This window comes from Scyliorhinus canicula, chromosome 3 (genome assembly GCF_902713615.1).
Source record: "Scyliorhinus canicula chromosome 3, sScyCan1.1, whole genome shotgun sequence".
Taxonomy (NCBI): domain Eukaryota; kingdom Metazoa; phylum Chordata; class Chondrichthyes; order Carcharhiniformes; family Scyliorhinidae; genus Scyliorhinus; species Scyliorhinus canicula.
Genome location: NC_052148.1, coordinates 182143098 through 182169980, shown reverse-complemented (window position 1 = coordinate 182169980; position 26883 = coordinate 182143098). Strand labels below are relative to the sequence as shown.

Sequence of the window (26883 nt, the reverse complement as noted above, 5' to 3'; positions counted from 1 at the left end):
TCTGACTGTCTTATGAATTGCTTTAATCATCTTAACACCTAATTTAGATCATCCTTCAAGTGTGTAAACTCAAGGGAATACAAGAATTGTCTCAGTAACCTATCTTCATAATTTAACCCTTTTAGCCCAGGTATTATTTTGATGAATCTGCATCCTGTCGAAGGCTAATATATTTTCCTGAACTTTTAATTTCTTGCAGCATAACATGAGATATACCGCTAGTGCCTTGAACACTGATGCAGTTTTGAAGGCACTAGCGCTGTATCTCATACTTTAAAACATTGACTGAATATTAACAAAATTGACAACACTGTGATTCCTCCATAGGTCGGACAGATTTCTTCTTCTGATGCATTAATATATTATATATTATGCAAGGATTTAGGATGTGATGGAATTGAAAGTTATTAGTGATGTGAAAAACTAATGTATTTTGATAGGGCTTCTGCCCTACTTCAAATCCTCTTAGAATTAAAAGTGACCAATGCAGTTTAACCTGTTTCTACTTTGTTGTGTGCAGTCAGAAAACAAAAGCTGAGAAAACTTAGGGCATGATTTAATAAGATGTAGAATTTCTTTAGCAGCTGGATTCATTTGATATAATAAATAAATAGTCTTATTTTATCCCTGTTGATCTTATGGCAAGTTCCTAACATCACAAAAATGGTGTAAGATTTCTCTGGTCTCCATGTGCACCAAATTCATAACTGTTTTCTTGAAGCTCTCTAAAGGGTAATGTTCCACGGACGCACATCTAGGAACTCCCAGTTCTTAGTGGAAGGCAGAGGAAAAAAAATACAGAAATTCATTACAGTCTCTATATTGGTCAGAGGCATCCCGAAGAACCCCTAATGGTGCCCAAAAGGCACCACTTTCACTTACGATGGGTAAAAGCCGTGGGTAGAAAAAGGATTGTGTGCCAACCACATCCATACATGTGACTAGCAGCCGTTGGAAAGCTCTCTCATCTGTAGGAAGGTCAGGGCTCCCCAGTAAAACATAACTCTTCAAGAGACAGTTCATGTAGACGGGCAGCAACTTCATGGCCTCTGGAAGGATGAGCTGGCAGACAAAGAAAAAACATGCTTCACTAATAACAAGCATCCTTCGCATAATAGAACAGACTTTCATTTATGTTTAATCAAGTCAAAATTACCTCACAATGTGAGATTAATATATCTGCACATTCTCTATGAAAAAAACATGATCGTTGCTTGCAAATTGTGTTTTTAATGCTCTGCATTAGTAATGATAGTGTTTTGAAGTCTGTCCAACACAATCCAGTACATGATTTCAAAGCAATCAGCTGACATACGTGGATCAAGGACAGGAAATATGAAAAGCGCCTTCATGTCTGGCTATCCCCATTTAAGGTTTCAATCTAGCTGTCCATTAGTAGAGATGATAGATTATTTTAATGAAGCTGGACAAAAACCAATGTTCATTTCAGGCTGCCAAAGTATAGATATATTTTATCAAATACCTAGGGTCAGCCAGAATACAACATAAACACTTAACTGTACTATATTGTTTACTGATGTCATTTTGCAATATATATTCCAACATTCAGTTTTGTTGTATAATTAGACAAATATGGTGCTTCTAACAATAAAATGCTCAAAAGTTAAGACATTGCATGTGCTGTATCCAATGAAATGTAGGTATAAATAAACCTAGTATATCTGTATAACATTGGACCTAAGAAAATTAGATACATTAGCAGAGTGGTTGTGTGATTGGACTAATAATCCAGAAACATAGGCCTGATATCAACTCTGCACAACTGGATGGCTTTTGACAGAGTTTAAATCTTGCCCATGAGTTCAAATCTCACCATGGCAGCTGGGGAATTTAAATTCAATAATTAAATAAATCTGGAATAAAAAGCTGATGTCATGGTGATCATGAAACTACCAAATTGTTGTAAAACCCATCTGGTTCACTAATGCCTCTTAAAAGGAAATTTGCTGATCATACCCTATACGTGACTCCTGCTGCACAACAAAGCAGTTGACTGTTAACTGCTCTCTGAATTTAGCTAGCAAGCCACTAAGTTGTGTCAAACCAAGATGAAAAACGACAAGAAAAATAAAATCACTGAACATGACACGACCACAGTCACACACAGTCCTTGTCAAAACTGCAAAGTCATCCTCATTAGCGTGTGGGAATTTGTCCCAAAATTGGGAGAGTTGTTCAACCAACAGCCACACTCACAGAACATTACAGCCAACAGCATTGCTGTTCCTCCATATCCAGTCACGAATGATAGTGGAAAATTTAATACTGTATAGGATGAAGAGGAATCTCCATGAATATCGCCATCCTCAATGACAGCCAAGTGCAGCACTTGAACACAAAACATAAGTATGAAGCGTTTTCAACCATCTTCAACTAGATGCGCCAAGTGGTGATCCATCTCAGCCTCCTTCTGACGTTCTCACCATCAGATCTGCCAGTCTTCAGTCAACTCAATTCACTCCACATCATATCAAAAAATGGCAGAGTGCACCAGATACAGCAAAGACTGTGGGCCCAGCCAACATCCTGAATGTAGTACTGAAAAACTTGTGCTCCAGAACTAATTGGGTCTCTATCCAGCTGTTTAAATAAAGTGACAACAATGGCATATACCTTGCAAATAGAAAATTACCCAGATATGTCATGTTCACAAAAAAGCAAATTCAATGAAACCAACAGTTGCCTTATCATACTCCCATCAGCAAACTGATGGAGGGGGTCGTTGGTAGTGTTATCAAATGGCATTTACCAATAATTTGCTCACTGATGTCCAGTTTTGGTTCAGCGAGGATCATTCCTAACAGTACTAGTTTAAGGATAAGCATAGGAGCTGAATTTCAGAGGAGAGGCGAGAATGACTGCCCTTACTGGCAAAGTACAATTTGACTGAACATGACATCAAGGAACCACAGTAAAATTGGGGAATTTGGTAATCAAAGTCTCCACTGGTTGGAGTCATGGGGCGAAATTCTCCGACCCCCGACGGGGTCAGAGAATCGCTCGGGGCCGGTAAAAATCCCGCCCCCGTCGTGGCCGGAATTCTCCGTCACCCGGGAATTGGCGGGGGTGGGAATCGCGCTGCACCGATCGGCGAGCCCCCTGCGGCGATTCTCCAGCCCGCGATGGGCCGAAGTCCTGCCGCTGAGAGGTCAATCCCGCCGATGTGGTTTAAACCACCTCTGGTGGCGGTGGGATTGGTGGCGCGAGCGGGCCCCCGGGGTCCTGTGGGGGGGGGCCACGGGGCGATTGGTCCCCGGGGGGTGCCCCCACGGTGGCCTGGCCCACGATCGGGGCCCACCGATTGGTGGGCGGGCCAGTGCCGTGGTGGCACTCTTTTTCTTCTGCCACGGCCTCCACCATGGCGGAGGTGGAAGAGAACCCCCCCTACCGCGCATGCGCCGGTGGTGACGTCAGCAGTCCGAACCGGCGAAGTCCTTTCGGCCAGCCCCGACGGCGGCCAGCGGGCGTCAAAGGCCGTTGGTGCCGTTTTTGGCGCCAGTCGGCGTGGCGCCAACCACTCCGGTGCGGGCTTAGCCCCCAAAGGTGTGGAGAATTCCGCACCTTTGGGGAGGCCCGATGCCGGAGTGGTTGGCGCCACTCCGCTACGCTGGGACCCCCCGCCCCGCCGGGTAGGGGAAAATCCCGGCCATGCTTAGCACAAAGGAATATGGTTGTGTTTGTTGGAGGCCAATCATCTCAGCTCTTGGACATCACTGTAGGAACACTTCAGAATTGCTCTAGGTCCAACCATTTCAGTTGTTTTACCACTGATTTTCCTTCCATCATAAGGACAGAAGTGGGGATGCTCACTGATGATTGCATGGTGTTCAGTACCATTTGCAACTCCTCAGATAAGAAAGCAGTCTGTGCTTGTATGTAGTAAGGCCTGGACAACAATTAGGCTGGGGCTGATAGGTGGCAAGTAACATTAGTGCCATTGAAGTACAAGGTAATTTGCATCTCCAACAAGTGGGAATCTAACCACTTAATCTCGACATCCAACAGTACCATAATCGGTGGATCCTACATCTTGGAGGTGAACATTAAATATTGTAGATACAACAGGTCAGTGGCTAGGTATTTTGCCTCCTGTTTCCCCAAACCCTTTCCAACATTTACAAGGCATAAGTCAAGAGTGTTATAGAATCCTCTCCTTTTGCCTGGAAGGCAATAACACTTAAGAAACCAGACACTATCAAGGGCAAAGCCAGTCTGCTTGGCACTTTATCCAGCACCTTAAACACTCATTCATTCCATCACCAGGGCACTGTGGCAGCAGTATGTACCATATACAAGATGCATGCAGAAACTTGCTAAGGCTTCTTTGACAGTACCTCACAAACTGCATGAAAGGAGAAGAGCAAGAGGAGCTTATAAACGTGCTTTTTTTCATCGGCACTGGGTCGATATCCTGAGGCGCTCTAGCTAACAGTGACGTAAGAGCACCTACAGCACACAAGACTACAGCGAGTCTAGAAGGCAGCTCACCGCCAGCTTCTCAAGGGCAATCAGGAAAGGGCAATAAATGTTGGCCTTGCCAACAACACTCATATTCTATGAATGATTAAATAACATCATGAAATAGGTGAAGGAAATTATGAAATAAAGTCAATCATGACATTAATGCTAATGAATTACAGTTGTAAATGGACTTCTAATATATATGGTGGTACAAAATGTCTGGTGAAACGCAACCTGACCTGTCAGCCAAGCAGCAGTATAATCTGTCAGCACTTGTGAAGACTTTGACTTGTCATGTGATACTATGATGCATCAGTTGCTCAACTCAATGGAATGTAATTAACTGGCAGTAATTCTGCTCCATTTGAAATGGTGCACTTCAAATAGGCTCAACGAACCATCACAAACTGTATATACTTTATTGGAAATAATAATATACGTCAAAGAGAATTGAATCCAAACTGGGTGTTCTGGAAATGTTTCCAAACTTTTTGGGCTTCTTAGCCGAGTTTGCAAAGTTGGAATCTAAACAAGATGTTTGAAAAATGGTTCTAAACCACTTGAGCTTCTTTCATGATTTTGGACATTAACTGAATCACTTAACTGCCTTAAAACCCTTCATAGTAATTTTTTAAAAACGGCTCTTATTTAAGCAATTGATGATATGTTATAAATTCATTAAACAACACATCAAGTGGTTCTCACAGTTTTTAATGGGGCAGCATTACAACAAGGTGTTAGTTTCTTAGTTTAAGTGGTTTAGTGCTCAACTATACATACAAAGAAATCTACAGCTATCTTTCGCTCAATCTCACTCATCCCAATTGAGATTAGGGTGAGTTTTGACATTTTACAGCCAGTTCAGTAGATAGGAAATTTCCTTGCATTGGATACTATTTAATTTGTTCATGAGCCACACATCCTATTAATTAGTTGAAGTTGGCACTGCTGCTGGTAACGGAATGTTGAGATCACAGATTATCCCTCCTCCCAGCTGAGAACATTGTGCTGTATAATCCTTTCCCCCCACTTGTCATCAATAATTCAGTTGGTGGAGTGAACTGTTGGCTGGAGAGACGTTTTAGATTTAAGAGTGGTACAGGGCTACAAGCTTGTTGATATGCTATTTTGTAGCTCATTTTAAAATGCCTCAATGCTGGTCTGCTTTCATGTTTAAGTCACATTACCGTTTCTAATAGAACAAATAATTCTGCTCCAATACTATGGTTCTACACTGTAGGCTAAAGCAAAAAGGCTCTGTTGGTCTTTATCTTGTTAGGGCTGAAATTCAAAGGGAACAAAGCTATGCCTCATTTGTACAGAGCTTTGGTTGGACCCCATCTAGAGTACTGCATTCTGTTTTGAACGCTGCACCTCAGGAATAATGTACTCGCCTTTCAAGGTGTGCAGTACAAATTCACTGGAATGATATCTGGATTTAGAGGGTTAAGTCATGGGGACAGGTTTCATAAACATGGCTTATTTGGCAGCTGAGAAATAGAGAATAATACAGCAGGGGCGCCTTTCGGCCCATCGTGCCTGTGCCAGCTCAGGCTAGTCCTACCTTCCCTGCTCTTTACCGATTGCCGTGATTGTTTTTCCCTTCAGGTTTATATCCAATTTCCTTTTGAAAGTTACTATTGAATGTGCTTCCACCCCCATTTCAAGACAGTTCTTTCCAGTTCACAAACATTTAGGGTTTAATCATTGAGAGGGTGTGCCAGGCACACACAGGGGGTGCCGAATACTGAGGCAGATTGTTTAAAGGCCTACCTCGATTGCTTGGGACTTCATCCCAGTGTTTTCTTAAGTGTAGATCCCCCAATCCTCACTCCACCACCCAATTCCCATGTCCAAATATTCCAATGCATGTCCTGCACCCACTCCCACTGGCCTCTCATAGCCTCCATGCTTATCCATATCGCTGACTCACTCCACGGTCCATTATAGCCCTAATACCATCTCATGACACGCATCCATCCCCAATGCCACTTATAGCTGTTATGCCAACTTAACGCCAACACATGACCTCCTCACCCACCATCTTTTGATTTTATACCCTTCAAGCCAACTCATACAAACATACAAATTATGAGCAGGAGTCAGCCATTCGGGCCCTTGAGCCTGTTCTGCCATTCAATAAGAATTAGGCTGATCTGATTGCGTCAACTCCACTTACTTTTCTACCCCTCTCGCCTCTGACTCTCCAGTCAATTAAGAATCTATCTAACTTAGCCTTAAAAATATTCAATGACCCTGCCCCCACCACTCTTTAGGGAACAGAATTCCAGAGACTCACGATCCTCAGAGAAAAATATTCTCCTCATCTCCATCTTAAGTGGGAGATCCCACATTTATAAACCATGTTCCCTAGTTCTTGACTCTCCCAAAAGGGGAAACATCCTGTTAGCATCCACCCTGTCAAATCCCTTCAAGGTTTTATATGTTTTAATAATATCCTCTCATTCTTCTGAACTTCAGAGGATACAAGTTCAACCTGGTGACACGGTGGCATTGTGGTTGGCACTGCTGCCTCACAGCACCAAGGACCCTGGTTCAATTCTGACCTTGGGTGACTTGTCTGTGTGGAGTTTGCATGTACTCCCCATGTGTGCATGTCTTCCTCCAAGTGCTCTGGTTTCCTTCCACAGACCAAAGCTGTGCAGATTAGATGGATTGGGGCAGCAGTGGTTAGCACTGCTACCTCAGGGCGCCAAAGTCCCAGGTTTGATCCTGGCTCTGGGTCACTGTTCGTGTGAAGTTTCCACATTCTCCTCGTGTTTGCGTGGGCTTTTCCCCCACAACCCAAAGATATGCAGAGTAGATGGATTGGCCATGCTAAATTGCCCCTTAATTAGAAAAAAATTAATTGGGTACTCTAAATTTAAAAGAAAAAGATTAGATGGATTATCATTACTAAATTTGGGTGGCACATTGGCAACGTGGTTAGCACAGCTGCTTCACAGTGTCAGGGACCCAGGTTCAATTCCGCCTTGGGTCACTGCCTGTGTGGAGTGTGTACGTTCTCCCCGGTCAGCTTGGGTTTCCTCCCAAAGTCCAAAGATGTGCAGGTTAAGTGGATTGGCCATGATAAATTGCCCCTTAGTGTTCAAAAGGTTAGGTCGAGTTATTGGGTTACTGGGTTACAAGGATAGGGTGGGCTGTGGGCCTAGGTAGGGTGTTCTTTGATAGGGTCAGTGTAGACTTGATGGGCCAAATGGTCTCCTTCTGCACTGTAAGGATGCTATGCCTCTATGTTCTATGTAACCTTTCCTCATAGGATACCTCCTTGGAATCCGTTGAGTCAACCTTCTCTGAACTGCTTTCATTTCAATGATGTCCTTTTTTAAATAAGGAGACCAAAACTGAACACAGTACACTACATGTGGACTCACTAATTCCATATGCAATTGTAGCAAAACATCCCAACTTCTATATTCCATTCCCCTTGCAAGAAACAAAACCATTCAATTTTCCTTTCCAATCACTTGCTATACCTGCAAACTAACTTTTGGTGATTCGTGTCCAGGACATCCAGTTCCTTCTGTACCTTAGAGTCTTGTAATCTCACTCTATTTAAATAACATAGCACTTTTTTATTCGTCCTCCCAAAGTGAACAAATTCACATATTCCCATGTATTACTCCATCTGCTAATTTTCTGTCCACTTACTTTAGCCCTTTGCTGTCCACCATTTGCCGGCGGTGGGAACTTCTGGTCCCACCGTTCACGATGGAGTTTCTCATTGAATGCACCCCTTGCTGCTGGAAAACTCATGGCAGGCGGGACCAGAAGATCCCACCGGCGTGATTGGCCAGAAAGTTCTGGCCAACTTATTGTCTCTTCACAGCAAAGATCCACCAAAGACAGACCTCAGGAGCCATACTGAGATGAAATAAAATTAAGTTCTAAATGCCTGTTACAGACTTCAGCATATATAAAAAAGCTCACATTCATGAACGTTCATTGGATGGGTGGAATGTTCCCATTTTTGCATCAAGTTTGGTGGTGGTGAGGAAACCAGCATGCAGCTTGCTGACTGCACAGTTGGCTTTTCATGCCAGATAGTCCAACATTTGATGCAAAAGAAATCTGTTGGCCTGACTCATGCCTTTTGCTGGCAGAGAGGGGCGAGAAAATGCCAGTGATGCTGGCAATCCTGAGTTCAGAGTACCTGATTTCTGACAGAAAAGGAAGAACTTTCCCTTCCCATGTACACCCCAACCACATACGCATAAGAGGAAACCCCAAGCACCTGGGAATCTGCCAACATCAAGGATAAGGACAATCCTACTCCAATAAGGTTTCCAGGGTGCCAAGGGGCAGTGCCCAGGCATGTCCTCCTCACCCTGGGGCTAGATTTACCTGTGCAGTCCCAGATAGTTCCCTTCATCCGGTTCACATCTTGCTCCATTTTAGTAAATATTGACGTGAAGTCAGTGAGGGGGGGGGATTCCTAATGTGGGGGACAATACAGGGGGAAGCTCGCTAATTATATTTAAATGTATGGAAATTAAGTTCCATGCCTTCCTGGGCAGGAACATTGTTATGTCAATGGCACAGGGTTTGCACTGCTGCCTCACAGGGACCTGGGTTAAATTGGAGCCTTGGGAGACTGTCTGGTTAGTACTTTCTCCCTGTATCTGCGTGGGTTTCCTCCGGGTGCTCTGGTTTCCTCCCACAGTCCAAAGATGTGCAGGTTAGATGAATTGACCATCCTTAGTGTCCAAAGATGTGCAGGTTAGGTGGAGTTACTGGGATATGTTGGAGGAGTGGAAGTAAGAAGGGTGCACTTTCAGAGGGCCGGTGCAGATTCACTGGGGCAAATGGCCGCCTCTTGCACTGTAGGGGCTCTATGGTTCTATGGTCACGGGCAAGGGAAATCAGAAATGAGATATTGTTTTTTGACTCTCCTCGGACTTTGCGCCCGCATCGCCATTTGTGCCCACAGCAAATGTGGGTGCAAAATCTCACTCTCAATTTTCAACTTCAACTTTCAACTCTCACAGGCACAAGCAGGCAGTTTTCTTTTAATTTTTTTTAGAGCTAGATAGTCTTGAGTGTTTTAACCTTTGACACAGGCAGGCCGATTTATGGTTGGCTACTTAAATAACTTGACAGTTTGAAATTTTAAATTTTCCATGGACACATATCGCATTTTTCTTTCAATTTTCAAATGGCTGACCATTTAAATAACTGACAGCTGTTTTGTTGAGCCGATCTGATATGCCCTTCAAGAGTATTTATGCTTTCTCTAAAGTGTTGGAACTCCCATATTGTGGGATCAGAATCTTGTTGCAGCAAAAAAAAACAAAGGGGTCTGTTTGAACTCAACATTTAGAGTTCAAATGGCCCAGCTGAGTTTGGGATTTCTACATGTAGGAGGCACATGTTGTCACCCCTTCTCCCTGCCCCCTCCCCGCCCCCTCCTTCCCCCCACCGAACCGAACCCCCCCCCCCCCCCAAAACCTGCAGTGAAATTATGATCTGCCTGAAATGGGGGGGGGGGGGGGGGGGGGGGGGGGCAATATCCAGATCCTCCTGCCAGAATCTCCATGACTCCTTGGAAATCCAGGTCTATGTTCCATTCTAGGCAGCACACCTTAGCTGCTCACTAGAATGGAACCATGGATGAAAGACATTGGGCGCGATTCTCCGCAAATGCGGCGAGTCGTAAAGGCTGCCGTGAAACTGGCCGTGTTTCACGGCAGCCTCCGCGCCCCTTCCCGGGACCTGATTCTCCCCCCCCGGGCGGGGCTAGCAGCGGGGCCCCGTGAAGCACAGCATTGCGACCTTAGCGACCGTCGCTAAGTCCGCGCGCCAAGCGTCACGCCGGCTGACGCGCACGATGACGTCAGCCGCGCATGCGCGGATTGGACGGCTCCAACCCGTGCATGCGGGGGGCCGTCATCTCCCTCGGCCGCCCCGCAGACTGATCCTGCGGGGCGGCGGAGGGAGAAAGAGTGCGTCCATTATGGACGCACTGCCCGCGATAGGTGGGCACCGATCGCGGGCCCATGGTACGGCCGTGGTACTGCCGTGCCAATCGGGGCCCTGGATGTCCAGAACGGGCATGTTGCGGCCGTTTTTATGACGGCAGCAAGCAGGTGTGTTTGCTGCCGTAAAAACGGCCATAACGGCCTGGGAACTCGGCCCATCGGCCTGGGGAGAATCGCTGTTCGCCGTAAAAAAAGGCGAGCAGCGATTCATGTCGTGGGGCGGCTGTGGGTGGGGGGGGGAGGGAGAATAGGGGGAGGGCGTGAAAAATGTCGGGGACGACCTCCCGCTATTCTCCGACCCGTCGTGGGCAGCGGAGAATCGCGCCCTTTAGTTATGAGGAGTGATTGGAGAAATTCACATTCTTTTCCATAGACCAGTGAAGATTAAGTGTAGATTTAATGGAGATGTTCAAAATCATGAACGATTTTAATCCAATAAATGAGGTGAACTGTTGCCAGTGGCAGAAGACTTGTTAACCAGGGGACAAAGATTTAAAATGATTACCAAAAGTACCAGAGGTGACAAGGGGAAACCATCTTTTACACACTTAAGGGCAGGATTTAATGGCTCCCAACATGAGTGGGATGAAAGGCAGGGTTGGGCCTTAAAATGGGGCCGGAAGGTACAGGATGTGAAGTCCGTAGCCTTCCTGACTCTTCCCAATTAAGCTACGTGGGAAGGGTTGAGGATACCTTCCCCATCGCAAGGCCAATTAAGGCCCTTAAGTGGCTGGCTGGCTACACTCTAGCGGGCCTGCCAGTGGAAAGGAGGGGGGTGAGGGGAATGTCCTTCCTGATCAGCCAACATGTGCCCAATGGTGAACCACAATGGTTCAAACCACCTGAGGAAGGAGCAGTGCTCCGAAAGCTAGTATTTGAAACGAACATGTTGGACTTTAACCTGGTGTTGTAAGACTTCTTACTCAATTCAATTCAAGACACGTGGATATGATTTGGTGAAGGATTTGCAAAGGGGCCCAGATGCCGTGGATGTTGAGGGGGAGCAAGGAGGCAAGCAAGGAGGTTGAAACTCAGGTTTGCTGCGGTGTGTTGGCCTGGACCGCAGGGCATAGCTGGGAATGACTTGGTGGTAAGTGCGGGATCCGGGGTGTCTGCCTCAGGATCGGGGAGCCCTCGCTGAGCCATTGCTGCATAATTTCACTTAAACCCACCCCCTAGCTGAAACTTATAAGCACCTGGCTGCTGAGATTGCTGACAGTATCCTGCAAATGCTCCGAGGGCAACTGGTCATGTGGCAATCCATTCATCCTGCCCAACTGGATACCCTCATATCCCAGCAGTATTATCAAGGGGATGGGTGTGGCCATGCTCAGTCACGGGTCCACCAGGTGCTGGCACTCAGTGCACTCCTTGGAAGTGCAGCCCCACAGCAGAGGAAGCAAGGGATTAGCAGCTCACTCCAAACACAGAAGACATGCAGTGGTGCCGCTGGAACCCTTCCTGACACATCGCCCCGCTCAGAGTAAAAGCCTCACCAGTGACACTCTCTGCTAGCCTACCCCCGAGGGTCATGAGCTTTCTCCAAGCCCGGCCTGTTCACTGCATCCCTGACACCATTGATCCTGTTCCCGACCAGGAAATACGGCCAGCTCCCTGTCATAACCTGTGAGTAAACCCAGGCTCCACATCACACTGCAGCTCAAAACCCAGCAAACGTGCTCACCCGCATCTGTACGGTCTGCAGAGCTATGTTGTGGGTGGCGCAGCAGTACAACTCAGGGTGACTGTGTAATCTAGCGGCATTGGATGGACAAGGGACTCCTCACATTGCTGACTTTCTCTGTCTCTCACCCCTTCACCTGTAGCGACTTGGATGTCACAACTACAGCCGGCAATGCTAGCTATCCACCTGGCCTGCTGCTGACGTGAATACATGGCGGTGAGAGGACCAGCAAAGGGAAGACCCTGCATGAGAAGAGCCTGCACAAGAACAGCGGGGGCCAGCCGGTGGGATTCACGTGTTGATGGTCCACCCTGGCTGAGGATCAGGTGTGAAGGCGGCACTGCAAGTCAGGCCACAATTATACCATCTGCACCTGTCCTTCGAGAAGCTGCCGGACCGCAAGTGTCGCAGATGACTGCGGTTCACCGGGGAGGCTGTGTGCCATCTATGCAAGATGGTGGCGCACCTCCACCCACTGCAACAATCACCTCCACCACCCAAAATCATATTCCACTGAACCTTGAATCCCTTCCCTCTCTCGCTTAGTCCTGCACACCTTCTACTCTTTCCCACTGCCACACCTCCCACTTCCCTCTCCTAGAGTCAGAACAACATCAAATCAGGATGTTGGCCCTGGTTTGGCAGTATCAGCGTGTCTTGAGGATGATGACAACTCGCTGTGAGATAAGCTCTGGTGCTCCATATTGTCTGACAAAGTCTGACCCCCGTCTTTAAAATAACATACCACTGTCCACCTGGATGATTGTTGCATGTTTGCTGACAATTCTTCCTCACTGGCACAAATATCTTGGGGTAGGGGGTGTTTTGTGGGAGATGGTGAATAGTTAGGGCTCACTCAGTGGGAATACTGACATACAAGGCGGGCTCACACTGCTGCTCGCATGCCCTGCCACTGTTTGGTGAGGGTGTAAGCATGTGGGACGTTCAAGTGCCATGGGAGCCCTGCGCTGCCCCCCACCCCATTCTCCCCCCACTTTCCAACCGGCTACTGCACATCACGCAGCCCCATTCCATCCTTCACACGTGAGACAGAGGTTAGAGGCAGATTGGACTATTGGAGAATGTCTTTAATGGTGACTATTTACAACATGTGTGCCGTTCCCCCTTACTATCTAGTCTCTACTTCAGTGTCATCTATCCATCTTATCCTCCGTGGCCTACCACATCTTCTAAGTGTTTCCCCAGACAACACATCAGAAGTAGAGGCAGCCTGCTGCTCGTCTCGCCCTCTGTCCTATGATGCCCTTGGCGTCTGGAGGCCTGGGCCTGGCTGACTTTTGGGTGTTGTGTCAGTCTGTTCAGCCTGCTGTCCAGCAGATGCACCAGTGTGAGGTGCAGGGGAGGGGGGACAGGGATGGGGGAGAAAGAATCGAAAGCGCTAAGCTGTTCTAGCACCTCCCCTGCGGGAGCCGTCGGGATGGGCTCCATCACTTCCTCCTCCCTTGGTGTGCTTGCTGGCCCTCGGATACTCCAAGGGATGCAGGGGAGGCAGGATTGAGCCCCAGCGACCTACTGTCACCTGGCGCTGCCAGTCCTGGAGGGCCACCCTCATCTGAACCATGCTGTCAATGTCCTCAGCCATTGTGCATGGAGGCTGGGTCATGTTCCTCAGTGAGTGAGCTATGTCCCTCATAGCCTTGGCCATGTCTCTCTGTTCCTATGACATGTCCTTCTGGGAGTTGCTAAGGTCAGGGTCAGCACCCGACCAATGCTCTCTGTGCCCTAAACCATGACCCTTTGTGAATGGGCCAAGCTCTGGAGTGCCACAGCAATGTCCTTCTGCGCCCGGCACAAGTCTGCCTGTGGTTGGGCCTTCCTGTCTTGCACCTCAGCCACGTACAGCACAGTGTGCCCCAGATCCTAGAGGTCATGACACAAGGCTCTGAAGTCTTGCCCCAGGTCTTCCACCGCGCCCGCCATCCTTTCAGCGATGGCCTTGGTGCAAAGCAACGTCAGCAGCATCTCCTGTGCCTGAAGGCGGCTGGACTCCTCCAGCTGTACTTGCAGGCGCCAGAATGTTGCTGACACCCCCTCCTGTAGATTCTGGCTCTGCTTCTGCACCACTGATGGGATCATCTTTTCTGGAATAGCCACGTCTGTCTGGTTCCCTGGGAGCGGGCACCTCTCCGACCAGCCACTCCCTCGGGAGTCCATGCCTCTACCTAATGGAGTATGTGTGTTGTGTTCATCAGAGGGTGACCTCGGAGCCTGATCGCTCACATTGCCCACCGACGTGATAGCTTCTGTGATGGTGAATGGTGAAAGCCAGTGGCGAGACATCAGTGTTTTCCCTGGATTCATGCTCCAGGGCATTCTGAGGGTCTGGATGGGGGGGCAGAGACCCCGAATGGCCCAGCTTCATCGGATTGGGATCCTGCAAGACAAAGGCATGGAGTGAGATCTTTGGAAGGACTGGTCAGTGGGGAGGGGTGACTCACTTGCTATAGAGGCGTTGCATTGGACTCTCACTTGTTTGGCACATGACGAACTCCATTGCAGCTACTGCCTTCTTCCCGATCTCCCCTGTGTGTTACAGGGCCCTTTCCTCAGAAAGGGTGTGTACTCAAATATCTGGGATGCCCACTCCCCTCTTCTGGTGCACCTGGTGATTATGTGCCGCTTTATCCATGGGAACACAGAAAAGACATGGTGAGAAATTGGGACGCGGGTTTATGTGGGGGTTTGTGGCTGGTGCCTTGTGTGTGCTAGATTCCTGGCCAAAAATGGCAATAATGTGTTGGGGGTTTGTGGAGCATGGGTTTTAAAGGAGATAATAATAAAAATAATAATAATTGCTTATTGTCACAAGTAGGCTTCAATGAAGATACTGTGAAAAGCCCCTAGTCGCCACATTCCGGCTCCTGTTCGGGAAGGCCGGTACAGGAATTGATCCCGCGCTGCTGGTCTTGTTCTGTATTACAAGCCAGCTATTTAGCCCATTGTGCTAAACCAGATGCAGGCAGGTCGAGTGTTGTTGGCCTCTGGGGAATTGGGGCAGATGTGAGGAGTGAAGGACATGAGTGATGCCAGAGGTACAGAGGTGGTTACTCACCCGAGCTCTTCTTATGGCATTGCATGTCAGTCCTCTCGGTGAGGCTGGCAGCACTCACAGCTTCTGCCCCCTCATCCCAGACCTTGTTCAGTATAGCGGGCTGGAGTCTCCTCCCCACTCCGGGGAAGAGAGTGTCCCTCCTCTCCCTAACCACGTCCAGCATGTGTTCAATGTCAGCAACCAGGAACTTTGGTGCTGGTCTTCGTGCAGCCATCCTTTTGGCTGGAATCTTGGCTGGACAGTCTGTACTGAGTAGAGCTTAAAAGCTGCTCTAGCTCATCAGGCTCTGAACACAAATGCTGACCACCAGCGAATTAGATGCCTGCTGGGCTGGGGTTGGGGTGGGCTGTGTACTGGCCCCTTTGCACGACACGAATTGGTCCTCGCCGGCGCTCCTAGTGGCAGCGAGCAATTACCGCGATTCTCCATCGGCGGCAGCAGCTCTTAAGTCTCCGGAACGGAGAATCCCGGCCAAAATCACCAGCAAAATTAGCTGATCAACCAACAGTGATAAGAATTCCCACTGCTGCCCAAAAAGGAGTACCGGTCCCATTTTAAAAAAATTACTAAAATGACTTCCAATGCTGTTGAAGATACTCCGCAAAGTAGCTCGAGAATAAATTAGCATGTTTGCAACTGTAAAAAAATTCTATTACTCTTGTTGCATTAACATTCACTAATCAGTCAGACCTTTGAGCTAACAAGCCACCTATGGGTAGACAACTACTAATTCATTCTGTTCTGCTTGAGCTACACAAGAATTAGTAAGAACTGACTTTGAACTCGGGGAGAGCAGAATGGATTCAATCATTCTGAAGATTCAGTTATACCCTGTTTCAAGTGAAAAATTAGCCTATAATTTTGGCTGCTGGGTCTGTTGAATCAAGCATCAGCTTGGAACATTTCAATCATTTCCTGGGCATTCATTTGGCCCAAATCCAGTTCAAGCAGGAGCCTACAGTTCAGATGAATTTGGATTTCAAGTGGCTACGTTTGCTGGTGACTTCAACGGTCACTCCTGCACATCTAAATATGGCTATTGATTCCCTGAAACACTTTTATAACAGTACAACTGTCAATCCCACCCAGCACATCGTTCTATGATTAAAAACAGTAAGCTAAGTAGAATTGGTTTTTTGGCCCTCTTTACCTGCTAGCTCTAAAAGCCATCTCTGATCTAAGGTGGGTAATTTGTTAAAAATTGACAAAAACAGATTCTAGAATTCAGTTTATGCAAATTCCTATCAAGTTGATCTGCAAGAGCCATGCTGAATGATGGCTGTGTTTCTGAATTTTGGAACTGCACACTGTTGCGATTGGTGTTGCAATTTGTGCCGTGACTATTAATTACAGAATGTCCTCATCTATATACAGCCACATTACAGAGTGGTACCAAGAACATATTACATGTCCAAACTTCACTTTTTCTGGCTTGGGCATTTTTACCCTGAGAGATTGATGCTGTAGCAGATTAACTTGGCAAATATTTGCATCGCCTACTAGGCTATAATATTACTTTTAACAGATCGTTCCTCCAAATTTATGTGTCACCACGAAAATATATCATATTGAATTGTCAAAGGTGTGTTCACATGGTGGTTAACATGTCTCAGCTTTAAATTCGTTAATTAAACCATTATAATTTCTCATTGGGAAAGACACTCAGCTGAATATTATACTCGGAGGTTTACAGATAATTGACAAAAATATTGACAAAGACCAATTAAATTCCATATCATAACTATCTGAAAGTAGTGCTTTTGTGTTAAAACACATTATTAAAAAAAGCTTTTAATTAGAAAATGTAATTACTTGTTGAAGAATTTTAATTAGTACTTCAGTGTAATTGTGATTTATGGGGCGTGCACGAATGGGATCGGTGACGGTGGGGGCTGGTGGAGGTGCAGAAAATAGGGAGGGCAGGGCTGGCTTGCCTGCCACCTTCCCACTGCCGTGGCATTTTACCAGCAGCACAGATGCTGGACATAATCGGCCCACCTCCCCAGAGGCCAATAGAGCCACTTAAGTGGCTAATGAAGGGTGTCTTCTCACAGTTGCTGGTGGACTTTCTGCCAGATGTTATCTCCCTGCAGGCTCAGGCTTGGTGAGAGGTGGCATCTGATCAGGCAGTCTGTGGCCCACAGTGGATCCCCCAACTGCAACAAACATCCTGCCCTCATCAACCATCTCTCCCTCACTGCTACTTCTGATGACTAGAAGATATTATGAATATTGGCTTTGCATTGGGCAACTTAAGGGTTAAAGCCTGTGGTTAAAGTGTGTTTAACTGCAATCGTCATTTTATTTTTTAAGAATTCTGATTTCTAGTGCTCAAATGTTTTTTAGCAGCCAGAAGGTGCAACTGACAAAGGAATGTGTTTTTCAGTCAAGACTAATGGACTGTGGTTTGACTGGGTGAGTCAGTGGGGACTAAAGTGCTTTGCAGCCTGCAGATATACTGGGCGGGATTCTTTGAGCACGCGCCGGGGAGGACGGACGCGAGAACCCCATCACGCCGCTCCAACGCGGGGCAGCCGGTTCACCAGCAACCGGAGAATTGGCGGCAGTTGCGCAGCGCTGGTTCTGGGCCATTGAAAGCGGGCCCCATGGCGATTCTCCACACTTGACGGGCCGAGTGCCCGCCGAGTTCCGCCGCCGTGGTTTACATATGGTCCCACCCGGCAGGAACTCTGCGTTCTGGCTGCGGGGCCGTCCTTGTAGAGGGGGGCTGGGGGTTACAACTCCAGAGGGAGGGGGGGGGCGGGGGCACCACAGTGGCCAGGCCCGCGATCGGGGCCTACTGATTGACGGGCACACTCATTTTGGGGAGGGGGGCCTATGTTCCTCCGCGCCGGGCCCCGGTAGGGCTCCACCATGTTGCCCGGGGGCTAGCACGGAGACGGCAACCACGCGCATGCGCCGGTGTGGAGACGACTGTGGCGTGCACGCACAGACCCGCTGCGGCCGTGGTGCGCATGCGCAGACAGGTGCCGGCCATGTAGAGCTATGAACCTGTACTCCTAGATCTCTTTGTTCTGTAACTTTCCCCAACTCCCTACCATTAACTGAGTAGGTCCCGTCCTGATTCCATCTACCAAAATTGATAAAAATTAATTTGGATTAATCACAGCGCACAGCACTGCAGAATTCACAGCAAAATTAATCCAAATTTATCCAAATTAAACACAGATCTGCCATTCATCGGCCCACTGGCCCAATTGGTCAAGAAATCTGTTGCAATCTTATTCAACCTTCTTCACTATACACTATGCCACCAATCTTGGTGTCATCTGCAAATTTACTAACCATGCCTCCTACATTCTCATACAAATAATTTATATATATAACAAATAACAGTGGATCCAGCACCGATCCCCGAGGCACACCGCTGGTCACAGGCCTCCAGTTTGAAAAACAACCCTCCACAACCACCCTTTGGCTTTGGTCGTCAAGCCAATTTTGTATCCAATTGGCTACCTCGGCCTGGATTCTGTAGATTTAACTTTTTGCAACAACCTACCATGAGACATCCTGTCAAAGGTCTTGTGAAAGTCCATGTAGACAACATTGACTGCAATGCCCTCATCTACCTTCGTGGTTACCCCTTCAAAAATCTCAATTAAATTTGAGAGACAGGACTGTCCCATTACAAAGCCATGCTGACTTTCCCTAATAGGCCCTTGCCTGTCTAAATGCCTGTAGATCCTTTCCCTCAGAATACCTTCTAACAATTTACTCACTACAGAAGTAAGGCTCACCGGTCTGTAGTTCCCAGGCTTATCCCTACAGCCCTTCTTAAACAAGGGCACAACATCTGCTATCCTCCAATCTTCAGGCACCTCTCCTGTGGCTGTCGTGATTCAAATATCTCAACCAGGAGGCTGGCAATTTCCTCCCTAGCCTCCCACAATGTCCTGGGATACATTTCATCAGGTCCCGGGGATTTATCTATCTTGATTCGCTTTAATACCTCCAGCACCTCCTTCTCTGTAATATGTACACTCCTCAGGACATCACCTTTTATTTCTCCAATTTCCCTAACATTCGTGCCTTTCTCAACCGTGAATACTGATGAGAAATATTCATTTAGGACCTCTCCCATCCCTTGTGGATCCACACATAGATAACCCTGTTTATCCTTAAAAGGACCTACTCTTTCCCAAGTCACTCTTTTGCCCTTTAGATATCTGTAAAAGCTCTTTGGATTTTCCTTTGCCTTATCTGCCAAGACAATCTCATGTCCCCTTTTAACCCTCCTGATTTCTCTCTTTACTCTACTCCAACAAGCCCTATACTCTTCAAGGGATCCACTTGATCCCAGCTGCCTATGCATGTCAAATGCCTCCTTCTTCCTTTGGACCATTGTTAATACTCACTTGACTGGACCCAATGACACTAAGTACACTGAGCTTGGTTTGATGGTAACAGTCATACTGCTTCGTTTGTCTGTGTGCATTTCCAGCAGTGGTCACTGCCCCCAATGGCCCTGCTGAGACTGAATCATAGAATTTACAATGCAGAAGGCCATTCGGCCCATTGAGTCTGCACCGGCCCTTGGAAAGAGCACCCTATATAAGCTCATGCCTCCACCCTCTCCGTGTAACCCAGTAACACCGCCTAATCTTTTGGACACTAAGGGGCAATTTAGAATGGCCAATCCACCTAATCTACACATCTTTGGACTGTGGGAGGAAACTGGAGCACCCGGAGGAAACCCACGTAGACACGGGGAGAAAAGTCAAACTCCACACAGACAGTCGCATAAGGCTGGAATTGAACCTGGGTCCCTGGAGCTGTGAGGCAGCAGGGCTAAGCACTGTGTCGCCCATACTGAAGAACTGCTAGCCCTCAGATTGGCTGGCAGTTCTCGGAGCAGGGACCTCAATGTCACTTAAAGGGATGGGGGCCCCATAAGCAGCTCATTAGCTGCCTGATGGACATAGAATCTGGTGTGCCTCCCTCAAATGGCTGAGGTGGGTTCCCCCAGTTTTCCGGTCAGTCATAAACGCCACTGTAGTCACGGCAGCATCCCAACCATTGCTTTTGATAGCCTACATGGAATCAGTTAGTTTGTTGAGTGTATACAAATGCGGAAGACTGGGGGCCTGGATTTTCAAAGGGCTGGAGGGTCGAGATGCGGCCGGGCTTTGAAAATTGTGGTCCCAGAGGTCTTGCCTATGCCTCCCAGACAGTTCTAAATCTTCAATGGGCGAATGGTGGGGAAGAAGCATGGAAGCCACTTGCTGCCAATTAACAGTTCCTTAAGCTCCAGAAGGAGCTTGTTAAGGGGTCCGTCCAGAATGGAATTACATTTTCAAATTTTTTCCTGGTGAGCCCAAACAGGGTTGTGCACATCACTGCACAGCTGTCGATTTCACTACACATTTCTCACTTGACTGGACCCAATGACACTGAGTACACAAAACAAATTTCTTTCGAGATGATTTTGAGAGGGATCCATGGGCCCAACAAGTGCCAGAAAAGCACTGGCCTTGACATTGTCGTGCAGAGCCACTCTCCATCTCATTCTATCTTCTGGTCTTCTGAGCAGATGCCCGTTCAAATTAGAAAGGCAGCAGCAGCCCCCAAAATGTCTTCCACCTGCCTTTCCACTGGCACCAGGCATGCAGATCCCGCTTCCTGCTTGATTCCTGGCCAGTCAGCCATTTGCACTTAAAGCTGCAGTGCGAGGTCAAGATCTGGAATTCACCCAGGTATCGGGGTTCTGACCCCACATTGAAAATACAGTGCTGAGTTATTTTATAAGATGACCTTATATACTGATCAAAATCAGTTATATTGGACATTACTTTAGCAAGTAAATATGTTGGAAGCAAGCTAACACCCAAGACGATATTTATCCTACCTTGTTCAACAGGATTTTAAAATATTATTTTGTAAAGCTTTCTTCTTCTAAACTCTTTAAGCAACCAATAAAGATTAATCCAACATATTACAACATTGCTAAGTGTATCAATCAAAGCTGGAATGCTCAAGATTTTCCCTTTTGATTATTTCAGCTGATACAAGTACGTTAGTTTTAAGTTTATGTTTCTTCAGTCGTATTAATCTTCCATGCAAGGTTAAACTGTATATAATTCTGTATGTGGAACAGGACAACTCCAGTTCCAACACCCTGCAGAAGTTACCAATTCTGTGCCCTTATAAGGATAGAGCTTTGCGAGAGTTCATCTAAAATCATTACAGAGGCCGAAAAACAAGAATGTGACAAATGAGTTAGGTTTGCTTTGGTAGACTACAGTATTATTTTGCAAACAAAAATAATTAAAGCCATTTGTTGCAGTTACAGTTTCTCAGCTGTTTCTCATCTTCACATTTGCCATTACCGTAGTTTAGCATAAACCACATTTGTTTGTAAGTTTACACACATGTTTGTAAGTTAACAGGGCGAATGCAACCGAAGCAAATCTTATTCCTAAGATCCAAGATAAAAAATGTTGGTAAGTGGACCATTGATTAAAAATTATTGTAACCTCTGTCTGCTTAATTGTTAATATAATAAAAACAGAAAGTGCTGGAAAAACACAGCAGGTCTGGCAGCATCTGTGGGGATAGAAACAGAGTTAATGGGTGGGATTTTCCACCACCCCCTCCCACTCCGCAGTCGGTTTTGTGTGGTGGCAGGGATGGCCCACAATTGGGGGTCGCCGTCAGCGGAATTGGAAGATTCACTCCACTGAATACAATCCAATACTGCAGTGAATACAATCCAAACAGACTCAATTTCTCCTCATATGTCAGTTCTGCCATCCAGGAATCAATCTGGTAAACTTTCTCTGCACTCCCTCTATAGCAAGATCATCCTTCCTCAGATAAGGAGATAAAAATTGCACACAATATTCTAAATGTAGCCTCACCAAGGCCCTGTACAATTTCTGCAAGACATCCCTACTCCTGCACTCGAATCCTCTTGTTATGAAGGCCAACATACCATTTGCCTTCTTTACCAACTGCTGTAACTGCATGTTTACCTTCAGCGACTGGTGCACAAGGACACCCAGGTCTTGTTGCACATCCTCTCCTAATTTATGGCCAATCAAGTAATAATCTGCCATCCCAAAATGGATAACCTCACATTTATCCAAATTATTAAATACAGTCAGCTGGAAGGGAATCTTGAGGAGCATGTGGGTGGATGGGGGTGGATGGAGTTGGAGGGCAAGGGCCAATACTCTTGCACAGCACTGGGTTGTTGCTCCAGTGAACAGAGGTTAGTTTTTTTAACCTGCCTGCCTTGACATCCACCTAACTCCTATCCACCTCAGGTTGCTTTGGAGTGTGGCAGCCCCAACGCCAGCCCATCTCCAATATCTTGCCATGAAATTAGTGTGGGCATGCACCAGGAGGTATGATCTTGATATTGGAAAACCTCCCATCTTGCCATTTCCACCTCAAAAGATGAAAATATGGCTGTAAATTTCAACAAAAATTCGATTTGGCATTCAGATCAGATATGGATAAGCAACCTTTATTTTGACAATAAAGTTCCTCAAACCCAAATGTGTGGATGTTGATTGTAACCCAGGTGGCGAAACTGCAAGTCATACTCGCTGCTCCAGATTTCACGCCTGGTATATTTAACACCCAGACTTGATTTTAATTTGACTCTTAGCTCTCTGATCATGTGAAAAAATTGGCACTCGCTCACTTTCTGGGCATAATTTCCAGCAGATCTTCAAAATCCTACACAGAGGGAGGTTGCATTCACGTTGTTGACATTTATTGACTTTAACTGGTGCAAAATGCAAGGTTAGCAAAAGCAAGGTCCCAGGCTCTGATTAACCGTTCTGGAAGTTGAGTTGCTTTGACAGGTAACTGCGAGGACCACCATGGAGGTTAAGATCCTTAAGATATTTAAGTTTTGCAGGTAATTAAACTCAATGAAACATGGTTTAAATTTCTAGGATGAAGTCAAAACTTCTTTGAAATAAAACTCGTTTCAGACAAAGCTAATCTGATGACCACATCAGTGTGCAATATTCATATTCATACTATTTGTAGTGGAGTCAAAGGTATTTTATTTATATACATGCATTTAATTAGAAGATATATTTCCTTTTAACTGGATATTTATTGATCTTGTGGGCAATATTTCATAATTTGTCATTTTGATCAGTATAATTGATCAGACCTAATTTTTACATAAATATTCAGTTTATGTCCTCTGCTTTATTATTCTGTTTCATTAACAATGTACCAAATTCTGCAGGTGTACACAACTGACTACACCATCCGAACAATCCAATCATGAAGACTATGTATTGACATTTCCCACTACATTGGACAGGTTCAGGAGCAGAAGCAAAAGGATGTGTCTGGGTATCCAACAAATATCCTTTTGCACAATGGCCGATAGAAGCGGGAGACCCAGCTCCCGGAATCTACCCGGCTTGCAACATCTTGTGATATCTAACACGATCTCGTGAGACGTTATGATGTGAATCACAGCCAGTGCTGGGGGGGGGGGGGGGGGGGGGGGAGCCGGGGACCCCTCATAGTGAGTTGGGGCTTGGGGGGTTGTGTCAGGCGCTCAAGAAATACACTGAGGAGTTCTGGCAAGTGGAGTTCCTCATTGCAGAAAATGGGGCTATGTGCAGCCTCAACAGTGCAGTCCACGCTGAGGCCCTCCATCTAACCTGAGTGACGCTTATTAGCATTGTGTTTCTCCGTGCTGCGAGCACCGGGAAACATGCGGCTAAACGTACTCGCTTTGGGACTTTGATCCCATTTAGTTAAATCGCGCCCATTATGTTTAAGGAAAACAAGCATGTTTTATCATTCATTAACCAATGTGACCTTGTATAGACTCGCTGGAGGACTGATGTTAATCCATCTTTCATTACTCCAAATTGTGGTTGAAATGGGGTACGATGTTTTAAGAACTATTTTGTACAACTGAAATTCAAGCTATTCCATTAGTGTACATGATTTTCCAGCTAATCAGATATCACATAATTAAGATCTTTGGCGCAATCTACAGGCCTCGTCGCACCCAAACGGTAGTGCGATATGGCCAGTAGATGCCCGGGCTTCCCAGCAGCCAGTACAATCTACCTGGACCTCACGAGGTGGTGCAATCAAGATCCCGTCCACAACGGGCATGACCAAACCACGCATGTCTAAGTAGGTTTCAAACGTATTAAGGTGTACTCACCTGTGATTTACCACCCTCCCAGCATCTAATGGCATTGCCAGGGAGGTCCCGGCCATATGCCGTTCAGTACTGGACCACACAAACCTGGACCAAGTGGAACGGCACCTGGGCAAGACGAGACGCAAAAACTCACTTAGAGATCGGGGCACCTTTTCAAATTGGCAGCCCGCACTCTGATCTGGCCTGGCCAGCGAGTTCAGCTCCCCAGTGATGAAAATAATTCTAAATTTGGGCTAAACCGGTGAGAAGCTCCCCAGGGCCCAAAATGGATAGTGGTGGGGAACCCGCCGACAGAGCTAGTGGGAAACTCCCAGCAAAACCCGCCACAAATTACACATAGAAGCCTTTCCATTAGATCGCGCCCGTTGCTTTTAAAATTGAATTTAATGGCTTTATGTAACAGAGGAAATGAACAGTCATCATAAATTACATCGCAACCAAAGTAAACTGGAGAAACAAATAACAATGACATTGTTTAGTTATAATGGGCAAAAATGTAAAAACTCTATCCATCATTTCTTAGTTAATAGATAAACGTATTGATTGAGGCTAGTTAATGTACTCACTTGGCCAGCTGATGAGGGGCTGGCACAATTCTTCCTGTAACAAGCCAATATGTGGGCAGTTTGGTTAACAAGTATCTCTCGAACAGTCTTCAGTGGTTGGCTTAGAATGGCTCTGTACGCTGTATAAAATAATCAAAAGAAAATATTTCACACCTATTCCTTTTGCAAGGAAACCCTGACCTAATGTGGCCAAATAACACAAGCAGTATCATTATAGAAAACATTAATTATATATAAATACATTGAAAATAACTTAAGTAAATTTTAAATGATCACTGTGCGGAAGTTGAGAAAAATAGCGTTTTTGAGTCTTCCTATAATAGGCTGAAATGATTCACTTCTTGGATCCTCCGATGAGCACCTGCTTATCAAAGCATTTGCAATCGTCATGTGGGAAATGTACTTATTTTTCAAAGGGTATGGACAACTGCAAATGAAGTGTGATGCTTTAGGAATCCTTAATGCCAAGTACAGGACTCCTTCATTTTAACAAAAAGCTCAATTCTGAGAGCTTAACTCGAAGTGTCGGAGGAATTTGGTGCTCACTCTCCCTCCATTTCATATTTTTTATGAGGTACAATATCAGAAGTACAGAAATGTTTCCAGCCCCAGCACTCCCTTCATCTTGGCAAGTACAATTTATGATACATGCAGGAAAATAAAGGAGAAGAAGTTAGTTTCAAAAAAATTGTTTCGCAATTTGGCATGGCTTGTAACTCGTAAGATCTAACCTCGTTCCGACTCAGACAAAAGTGCTAGCGGCCGAGCCAAAGGGGCACTAACCAATATAATTAATTCTGCCAAGTTTCAACAGTGAATATCAAGGATATGAAAAATAGTGGAAGGAAGTAGCTATTATGCCATCCATAATAACTGGATTGTTGTATGAAAATCTTCTCAGAAAGAACATCAAAAGCTGCAGCTCCCACTAGAAATCTCCCATCAGCATTGGTTATTTAATCTTGGATTGATTTAATGTTCCTGATTTTCAAATTTCATCTTCAGGCGTGTCGTAGAATGATGAAAGAATTTGAGCACGATATTTCAGATGGTGGCATCCTGAGGTTGGGACAGTTCCCAACTTAAGTTTGTGCATTTATGGCCATGAGAAATTGAAAAGTAAGGGGTATTTAGCACCCATCTTTAGCTTTCTCTTAACACAAGCAAAGCTCCTCTTCACCTGGATCCTGCTGCAAGGCAATTGTCTGATTACATTGATTTGGTTGGTAACATCAACTGTTCCATTTTGCTTTTACTTGAGGATGACCTTCAGCCCCAATGATTACCAACCTGGCTTGCTAAGCAGGGCCGCCAAACCCTCTCAATCAATCTCAGCCACAATACCCATGGGTGTGATTTTTCCACTGTGTTGCGCCCGGCACCAATCCCATTACTCTGGGAGTAGGGCGGGAGAGACCCAAAACGGGCTTTGCACGGGCCATAAAACCTCGCATGAGGCAAGGGACAGCACGGTAGCATTCTGGATAGCACAATCACTTCACAGCTCCAGCGTCCCAGGTTCGATTCTGGCTTGGATCACTGTCTGTGCGGAGTCTGCACATCCTCCCCGTGTGTGCGTGGGTTTTCTCCGGGTGCTCCGGTTTCCTCCCACAGTCCAAAGATGTGCAGGTTAGGTGGATTGGCCATGAGAAATTGACCTTAATGTCCAAAATTGTCCTTAGTGTTGGGTGGGGTTACTGGGTTATGGGGTTATGGGGATAGGGTGGAGGTGTTAATCTTGGGTAGGGTGCTCTTTCCAGGAGCCGGTGCAGACACGATGGGCCAAATGGCCTCCTCCTGTAAATTCTATGAGTCACCCAACCCGCGGTGCCCCGTGCAAACTAGATCTGGCACCACCAGGGTGTCAGCGGCACTGCCGGGGTGCCAGGCTGGCAACGCCTGGT

At 46.4% G+C, this 26883-nt stretch overlaps 1 protein-coding gene across 2 annotated transcripts in view; it reads right to left on the bottom strand.

Moving 5' to 3' along the window:
• LOC119963167 (protein transport protein Sec24D-like) overlaps nucleotides 1-26883 on the bottom strand; it is a 212892-nt gene that overhangs the window by 16942 nt on the left and 169067 nt on the right. For both annotated transcript variants that reach the window (XM_038791860.1, XM_038791861.1), the window contains 2 exons: nucleotides 24980-25098; nucleotides 883-1062 (listed from right to left, as the gene is read on the bottom strand). In XM_038791860.1, the coding sequence (XP_038647788.1) occupies nucleotides 883-1062; nucleotides 24980-25098 (299 nt within the window). The remainder of the gene's footprint in view (nucleotides 1-882; nucleotides 1063-24979; nucleotides 25099-26883) is intronic.